At 29.1% G+C, this 9,854-nt stretch overlaps 1 protein-coding gene across 1 annotated transcript in view; it reads right to left on the minus strand.

The window, feature by feature from the left end:
- The window catches only part of LOC105366914 (mutS protein homolog 4-like), a 53,987-nt gene extending 44,349 nt beyond the window's left edge, over nt 1-9,638 (minus strand). Inside the window, 3 exon segments of the mRNA XM_011505520.1 lie at nt 6,402-6,460; nt 8,745-8,908; nt 9,575-9,638. Of these exon segments, the coding sequence (XP_011503822.1) occupies nt 6,402-6,460; nt 8,745-8,908; nt 9,575-9,637 (286 nt within the window). The 5' untranslated portion in view covers nt 9,638.
- Between the last annotated feature and the right edge of the window lie 216 nt (nt 9,639-9,854).

The raw sequence follows: 9,854 nt of genomic DNA on the forward strand, positions 1-9,854 counted from the left end.
ACAACTGGGGCAAACTTACACTCTTTCGAAGAACACTTCGAACCGTACACGCCCATAAGAGGCGATAGGGCAACCTTACGCTCTTGCGAAGAACACTTCGGAATTGTACAGGCCCGCTAGCAGAGAGAGGGTAAGCTTACGCTCTCTCGAAGAACACTTCGGAACCATTCAGGCTCTCTAGCAGCAATAAGGCACACCAGAGAGAGGGCAAACGTACACTCTTTCGAAGACCATCTTGGAATCATTCAGGACCTCTGGCAGAAATAGAGCACACTTACGCTCTCTCAAACTAACACTTCGATATCGTACAGGCCATCAACAGCTGACGCAAGAGTCGCTATGCCTTAAGCACATTGTCACAAAGAACAACAACAGATCGACTAATAGATTATAAATATAGATTATTACATCCTTCAAGAGATAGAAACCTTACTATTAATCGCTCTTACGTGTGACTAGCTCTTCTACAGCTACCCTTAAATAATAAAGATACAATTGATTACTTAACCTATTCTATTAAACATCTTACACCATATCAAGTATAGTTATTCATACATCAACCATACTTGATTCCACTACCACCTTCTCATGCTACCTTACAAGCATGATTGACTGACGACATCAGCTGATATTTACAACATCAGCATTACCGCAACTTCAAGACAGTAATATCCATAGAATATCCAATAATTCAAGAGGACAAGAATACACCCTCACTACTTCAATAGAATTATTTCTCTCTTTACCAAAGTGAAATATTATTATAATCTTTTTCAACAATAAACCTTGTTTTACTAAATACATTATATTTTTCAGCCTTGTCAATTATTATTTCCTTTGAAGTTATCCTGCCGAGAGACTAATCCACTGAACTATTGATTTGTTAGTTTGAGCCATAAATTAACCCTTTAAAATCGAACAGGAACGGATATTTGAAAAATGGTTTTTCAATTCAAAGCTATATATACATGAAATATCATTTAATATTTACCCTTCAATAATTCGTAATTTTCTTGTGAAATTTTTATGAACTATCACAATTATTTTTCCAGTCGAAGTTACTTACATATCCTTTATTCTGCCTATTCTTGTGTTTATAACATGTGATCAGAGTCCGACACTAAATTATAATCATTCATAAATGTATTCATTTTCTTTTAAGTATATTTTTGTGAAATTTCTTTTATCGAAATAATTTAAATTCGTAAAAGTGCTAAACTATTGCAATATAGCATTTATAATTTTAACATTTTTACAAGCAAAAATTTTTTTTTGATGCGAAATTTTTATTGTAAATAAATTAGTCATAAATGTCAAACTTAATATATTATTATTTCACAAATGTTTTTAATAATAAAAACATAATTATTGTTTTCGAAAACGATTTAGCAAATTATACAAATGAAAAAAATTTAATAACAACAAATTACATATACAAACTTATTCTTAACATAGACGGTGAATATTATAACATCTAACCAATTGTTATTTTTATCAGTATATTGTGATATTTTAGTTAAATTACAATAAAAATATTGCATTAATAAGTAATTTAAATATATTTTGATGCTATGAATATTTTATCTTACCTAAAGTAATAGAATCGTTACAGTTTTGAAATTCTAGTTTTACTGATTTTGGAGCAAATGTCATATTTTGTAAATATGCTACATATTTAAATAAAGCTGAGGCTGCTGATAATGCATAATATCTAAAATAAAAAATGTTTATTTCCTTAATGTTTACTAATAGTGATGCACAAAATATGTAGTTAGTTTGACCAATTATAAAACATAGACTATTATAAATAGAAATAAATTAGTAGGCTTAATAATTAAATAATTGACTTAATTTGATTATTCATAAGTTAATATGCATAATTAAAAATTGTATTACTTTGATATATTTTAAGCTTACGGAGGATAATCATCATTATTAAAATTGCTGCTAGAACTAGCCAAAAAAATGTACTTGTTCGTTCATATTTGTTTAATGTAATAAATAAAATAATAATTCTATCCTTTCTATACTAGACCTTTATGAATTCTGCATTACTTGCATAACTGATAGAGCATCATTTAAATTTTTGTAATTTTTATGCAGTATAGTGAAATTGTATAATTTTTTATATTGTGAGTGTATTTGACACAAATTAAGTGCTTCTTTTTGTTTATTTTATTAATATTTAATTTTATTATTGTTCATCCGTTGTAACAGAAATGTGTTATCATTACAAATAAATAAATAAATGCTCTCGTTTAAGAATCATTCATCAAGAATATTAAATAAAAGTACTTTTCAAACAGTCGTGTAAAATTGTATTAAGTGGTTATCGTTTATAAATCTGTTAAACAAAACCCTGTTTTTTTGCCTGTGATCAATTTGAAAAAAGAGTGTTTTATTTACTGATTATACCAGTAATAACTTTTTATTGAATATCAGTAAAGAATTAAAAATACCATTGTTAATAAATAATTATAATAAAATTATAATAAATAAATAGGTAGATTATTTTACACCAATATGTATTCTATAATGTTAAGAAATAATTGTACTAATAGAACATGCCAATAATGACTTATGTTATAGAACATATAATTCTAATAGTTCATTTATTAAGAAAATAAATAATGAACAAATTAAAATTTGTTCCATAATAAAATACATATTATTTGTCAAAATGGATAATAAATTTTTATTTTGTTCCTATGTTAACAATGGTACATATATATATATATTCTTTATACGTTCCCCAAACGTTAACTTTATATAAAGTTAAAAGATAAGACGACAAGAGTAGAAGATATAAGTATTAATAGATTTGAGATTTTATATCTTTCATATACTTCGTACTAATATTGAAATAGTATAAATTCTATTTGATTTGTTTATTTCATAGAAAATCTATGCATTGTAGACCTTTTTAAATATGTATAGTATCATCCCAAATATATTTATAAAGTTATCGCATTTCAAGAAAACGAATTTACGTTTGACAATATTCAGAAAATTTATATATAATTTATATAATTTATACAAAAATTTTCGCGATAAAAAATGTAATATTGTATATAACTTCATGTACAAAATGTATTCGCCGTTCCGGCTTGTTTTACCAAGACCGGTTCGAAGGATACAAATTGATGCCGTTGACAACTCAGAGACCACGGGTGTTGTGTGGTAACGATGAAAGGTCACAAGTGGAAAGGATATTATAATAATACAATAATAATACGGCTGGTGTATATGCTATTTATTCTGTTATTTATTGATGACAAGGCTGACTAGTATTACTATTATTAATTATTGAAATAATCAATGTGGTGGAAGTGATGTGTTTGCGGTGGCAAATGTATACTCATCTACGCAGCTTGATGGTTTGAATGTGAATGTAGAATGGCGTGAAGTTCTCTAAACTTCTATAGCTATATTCTCGAAAGTTCCCAAATTAGTCTAGCTTCTGCACAGCAACATCTATCCATTGTTGCCATCTACCTAAGCTGTCGCGTGGATATATAAAGCAAGCACGTTCCGAGCTTAGCTATCTCTCTTAGTGACAACGCCACGACACTGCATACTGTCTATCTTAGTAGGATCATCATGGAACAGGCGCTTTCTATCAGCAGAGCCGCCACAGAGTGAATACGTCTTTTGCTTCGTGTGCGTATTCAACGAGCTACTATTATCTGAACCGCCGAAGAGAGAACACGCCATCAATTGTACAAGCATTTAACAATCACCTGCAAGAAGGTGCTGAAGGAGCATCTCAGCACCCTCCACTCCTACAGATTAAAGGAATCTCACGTATCTTGATAAAGCACACTATCTGTCTCCAACCTCGACCAGTAAGCCCAAAAAATACACAAAGCATTCACAAGTAATCACTAACACGATCACAACACAAACTATTTTCGTACTATACGTAACCCTCTTTTGCGGTACAGCCACATTTTAAAGTCGGTCCTCGTCAAAACCCATTTTTTTTTTTTAAATAATCAAAAATAGAGTTTTAGCTGATAGTGTCGTTTAATTTTATTTTCTTTGTAAATATTTTGTTAATTTTTTAATTTATATATGATATTTATATTTACATCATAGTACTCTTTCATTCTGTCTCTTTTAACTTTTACCATTTATATTAAAAATTAACATTTAAAAATATGAATAGTCACGTTCATTTCTTCATTAGTTAAACTATTAAGGGTAATGTTAATTACTATTTAATAAAGTAACTGAATTTATTTTCCTTGTACCTATTCCCATTTAAAAAAGAACTTTTATATATTAACCATAAAAACATTAAATTATCTATTTATTTTATAACGATATTAAGATACTGCAAAATTTTCTTACTTCTAAATATAAGACCGAATGAGAAGAACTCAATTTAAAGAAGTTGTAAAATAAAAGATCAAAAAATGTATTGATTATTGTTCCCGATTGCGAGAACCTTTCCCAAGTTGTTAAACATCTGTCAAACCAAAGCCCATAAACAGTCGTTAACTTTTAAAAAGCAAACATCTGCAAAACAGGTCGCCAGACTTCGTGAAAATCCAGCTCATTAGGCATCTGGGAATAGTCTTTACAATAAAAATTAAAAATCTAACTCTGATTGAAGGCGCTGCCGCTAGAAATGCTGCTGGAGTGCTCCATGTAGATATGCCGAAGCCGTAAGCGCTTTGATTGGATACACAAAAAGAGTGGTGGTTCTTACGTGGACGCCATGGCCAAGTCACCGTGTGCATCTGTATCACAACTCAAGGCGCCATAGTCATCAACTTCAAACCGAGGTCTCTAAAGGATCCAGTATCAATGAGCATACTTCAAAGATCAAGGCCGTTATGAAAGGTACACGCAAACCTTATAGTAACAAGAATGCTCGTGCCCCAAGTGCACGAAGCATATACAGACAAGCTCACACTACGCGCCATCAAGCGCAGACGCTCTACTATCCACTATTGCACAGTCAACATAGAAAAGATCGTGCCTCAAGAGTACGATGCCTTTGAAGACTCACCTCTAGGTGGCACTACTCAAAGAAGTGATAAAAGATTTACGACCTCTCACTTCCCAGGGTAAAATATACCACCAAACGGAGTACGTCACGGAGATTCAGACATTTACAACCTCCTACTTCTACATGTAGTGCATGCTAACGTCACGTGGCAACCGCCACGGAACTACAAGAGCTCAACTATTGTCATCATCAACAAAAAATCATTACTGTAGTTAGAAATTAAACGGAATAAACAGCACAAAAAACAGATATGTTAAATATTAAATCAATGCGCTATCTCTTCCACCTGTTCGCATGTTTCTCCTACATAACACCTTTTTCTTCTTTGAATGGGTAAAGAATAATTATTTTAAACTACTCAATAAGTAATAAATTTGATACTAATTTGATAACTATATAATTTTTGAAAATAAATCGTAATTTTTATAAATTGATAAACATGTATATTTATAAATATTATGTTTAAATTAAAATGGAATTATTATGAGTTGTGCAAAATTTATATATATATGTGTGTGTATACATAAGTTTCTCAATTATCAAAATTCTTACTTATGTTCAATAATCTGTTTCATTAAACATGATGCATTAGTACAATAAATTTCAATAAGATCCCATCCAACCAATGCATTAAAATGTTGAGATGAAATAAATGTAATATGCGATTTTTTAAATTGACGAACTATTCTGTGATATAAAGATATTGAAATAAAATTTTCATTTAAATAAGCTTCAGGCACTATAATTTCAACTGGTTCGTATATGTTTATTTTTGCTAAAGTATTAGAGTAACCAAAGCAATCAGAAAATTGGCAAAGAGTTAGATGTGGATAATATAAATCTAATATAGCTAATCCAACTTCATATTTAAATTTTCCTCGTCCATTAATAAGTGCTGTAAAAAATTAAACTTCTGAATTATATAGATAAAATATAAGTAAAAGTAGTATAAAATGAATATTTGTAACAATTTATTATCACTTTGATGTTATTGTTCATAGCATGCTTTTTAATTTATTTTGTTTATTTTACTTAAATTTTATCATATAACATCTAAATATTAATCATCAAATTAAATAATATAATTTAATAACAATAAAAAATTATTATTATTTTTTATACTAATATTACATTTATATAGATAATAATAATATAATTTATAAATATATTTATATATAAACATATTTATAATAATAAATACTAGCTTAGTCATGTGTTTTTTTCATTACTATATTAATTATAAATTATATATAATGAAGAACCTTTCGAAAGATTGATATTTACTTTTTCAATTTATTTTTCTTTTATAAAATTATTTGTTATATTTTAAACACACATTTCCATTAACCACCGTAAAATTAATATAAAATGTTCTTAAACTTACCAAGAATAACGCACGACTGATTCTTGCTCTTTAGAGTGAACGAGGAATCAATGCAATAACTAAAATCACACACAAAAATATTGATTGTCATTATTTAACTAGGTAAATCTTTTTAATATTTCTTAATAATAGTAAATTATAAATTAAATAAATATTTAATTATCTACCAAAAATGATTTAACTGATTCACTAGAAAACGGGCAAAAATAGAAAAAACGGAAACGTATTGTGAGGAATTAATTAATTTATTTACGTTTTTAACATTGCTTCCTACATTTACTGTTTATAATTTATATAATATTACAGTACAAAAAATGATATAAATTATAACAAATGGAAAAAAATGCATTTTGCACAGATAATAAAATTCTATTTTTTAATTTCAATAAATTTGTTTACAAATGTAAGATTTTTTTCGTTTCTTCTGAAATAATTTTTATATTCTTGAAATATCTGTCGACGGCAAAATAAACAACGGAATACCATGCTTTTATATTTAGTTAATTGATGTATCTTTTATGATAAAATTCCAATCTAGGATTACATATAAATATATTATACCTTTTATTTAGAATTGATATTAGTTTTGTATATATATATGACAGGAAAATAGATTACAAAAAAAAAAAATTTTTGCACAAAAGTTATCAAACAATTAAGATCCTAAATTATTCGCGTATTTTTTCTAATCTCTCGAATAAGTGATCTACATCATTCTTTTTCAAGCTTTTATATACGACTGTTGTACGACAAATATTTTAAGAAATGTTTAAAAGCAACAACAAAATATCACAAAACTTAATATTTTACTGAAAAGTAATAACAAATTTCACTCATAACACACACACACACACAATATAATATCTATTTTATATAATACAATATAATACCCGTTGTAATATTTATGTATTTAATTTTATTAATTATTTTCAAAAAATAAGAAACCATTATTTAAAAAAAGTACTTTTCTTCACATTATTTTTGAAGAATAAATAAAATAAAAACAATATTATATTAACAATATTATATTATAAAAACCATTGGAGCTAAACATCTGCGAAAAGTCATTGTAGCTAAACATCTAGGAAAACCCAGCTCATTAGACATCTGGAAATAGTCGTTACACGCAAAATTTTCGATGTAACGGTACTCAGCGCATCCACTGTTTTCAAGTCAATCCATGCTGCCACTTGTACAAGCCACGCGAGGACGCTTCAGTCAGGAGCTCCTCTTAGCGGGAAGGCCAAGAGAAGACTGAGATCCCTGACTGAAAGCGCTGTCGCTAGAAGCACTCTTGCCGATGTGGTCACTGTCGAAGCCAAACTGCTTCTAAAGAAGGAAGACACAGGTGCGCTCTGATGGGAGAAACCTAAGGCAGAGGTGTTTCTGAAGCGGGGACTCAGTGTTAGAGGCCTTAAAAGGGGGGACAAAACAGATACAATCTTTGTCTACGTGGAGAAGCCAAAAAAGTATGGTGCTCTCACTTAATAGTGATAATGTAGTGATCAAGCCCTAAGTGAACTACCGATAGAAGGAAGACGCATTAACCCTCCTCTGCGGCAATTGAAAGGTGTTCATACCACGAAAGGGCCAGACTACCCAAGACACGCTCCCGCATTTGGAACATGTATAATCATTGCTGATCCTCGCAAAATCTGCAACAATATTACCATAAACAAGGAGTAATTCCGGATGGTGAACTGTTCATCCCAGGGTCAGATCAAGGCTACTGTATTTCTGTTAATACACAAAGTCTGCGCAACCTAAATTATTGCCAGTTCTTACAAGACTAGCATGACGCTATTAGAAAAATAGCAAACCCATACTCTTATGAGTATACTTAATTATTGCCAGTTCTTTCAAACTAGCATGATGCTATTATTAATAGTACAAATCACCTTCACTAATAAGGAGTGTGCATAAACAGTTACTGAGCCTTACAATATCAACGACATTATCATCTCAAGGAGCATCAGGACAACATATTCAACACAAGATCAGTTCGAAGCAACTGCAACGATGAGGCTGAATATAGTGTATACCCTTCCAGAATATATAAATCCAATCAAACAATAGTATAACTGTAAATAAACCATATTTTCGAAGAATCGCATACTGTATTTCTACAGCCCTGTCACTAAACTCCCTCCTAAGCACCCGCTAGGGCGGGCGGTAAATTAAAGCTATCGCAACATTGGCAGTTCGAGCCAAGAAGTCAAACAGTTTCGAACATATATGTATAATTAATAATATTATCAGAAACTGAAATTTAGAAAATATATTTTCAACTAAAGAATTTCATTTTGTTAGAGATTTAACGATAATTATAAATAATAATTTTACCTTTTATAATATTTATTAAACTGCTTTCGATATGGTATTTTGGTTGTTAATAAATCTGTCCACTTTCGTTTAATAGATATTCTAAACCCATTTACCTCATTTTGCGGTAATGAACATGATAAGTGGTTCATTGCTAAATTATGTTTAATAAAATATATATAAACCTGAACAAAAAACTTAAATTATAAAATAAAAATAAATTTTATATATAAACAATAATATGATAAAAAAACAGTTAAAATGTAATAAAAAGTATGTATAATAATGCATCGTAATGTGAACAAAATTCACAAGTGTCTAAATATTAAAATAAGATTTATAAAAAAAAGAGTACTCAAAATGGAAAACAGAGTTTGATAAGAAGCAATAAACGGGGCGTTTATTATATACCGACAAAAATTTTAATAAAAAATATAATTCTTTATACAATTAATTACAATCTGTTAATCATATTTAGTAACATTTACTAGTAATTGGCTAAGACAACTCTTATATCAATCTATAATTCAGATACATATTGATTCTTTAATTTTTTTCAGAAAATATTTATAATATATACAATACACATATATTAACATCGAAATTTAATAGATGATAGCTATACCACGTATACAATAATCATTTAAAATAATATTAATATTAATTATTATATAATACATAGTAAACCTTCGGGCTTCTGTATAGTTAGATATGTACTTTTCCGTTTCTCTGTATAACATATAATTAATTGTATAGATATTTCAGTAAAATTATTAAATTCAACATTGTTTCTACTCATGCAATTTTTTTCTTGATTGATTACTTGTAGCTAAATGCATTTTGATACTTACCTTACTTTGTATTTGTTTGATAACGTTATCATTACCTATAAACATACATGAAACAAAATACATTCCGATTTGTTCGAAAGTTGTAGTGATGTAATTCTTGGCTCGAACTGCCAATGCTTCAATAGCTTAGTTTGCCGCCCGCCGTAGCAGACGCTCGGGAAGGGGTGAGATGTAGGGGCTGTACAAGAGTCGTGAGAGTTGGTTAATTATATTAATTATACAATTTATTACACTATTTACATATGGATGTTGTAGAATCTTCTTGTATCTTATATGAAGA

Source organism: Ceratosolen solmsi, unplaced genomic scaffold (assembly GCF_000503995.2).
Source record: "Ceratosolen solmsi marchali unplaced genomic scaffold, CerSol_1.0 scaffold108, whole genome shotgun sequence".
NCBI lineage: Eukaryota > Metazoa > Arthropoda > Insecta > Hymenoptera > Agaonidae > Ceratosolen > Ceratosolen solmsi.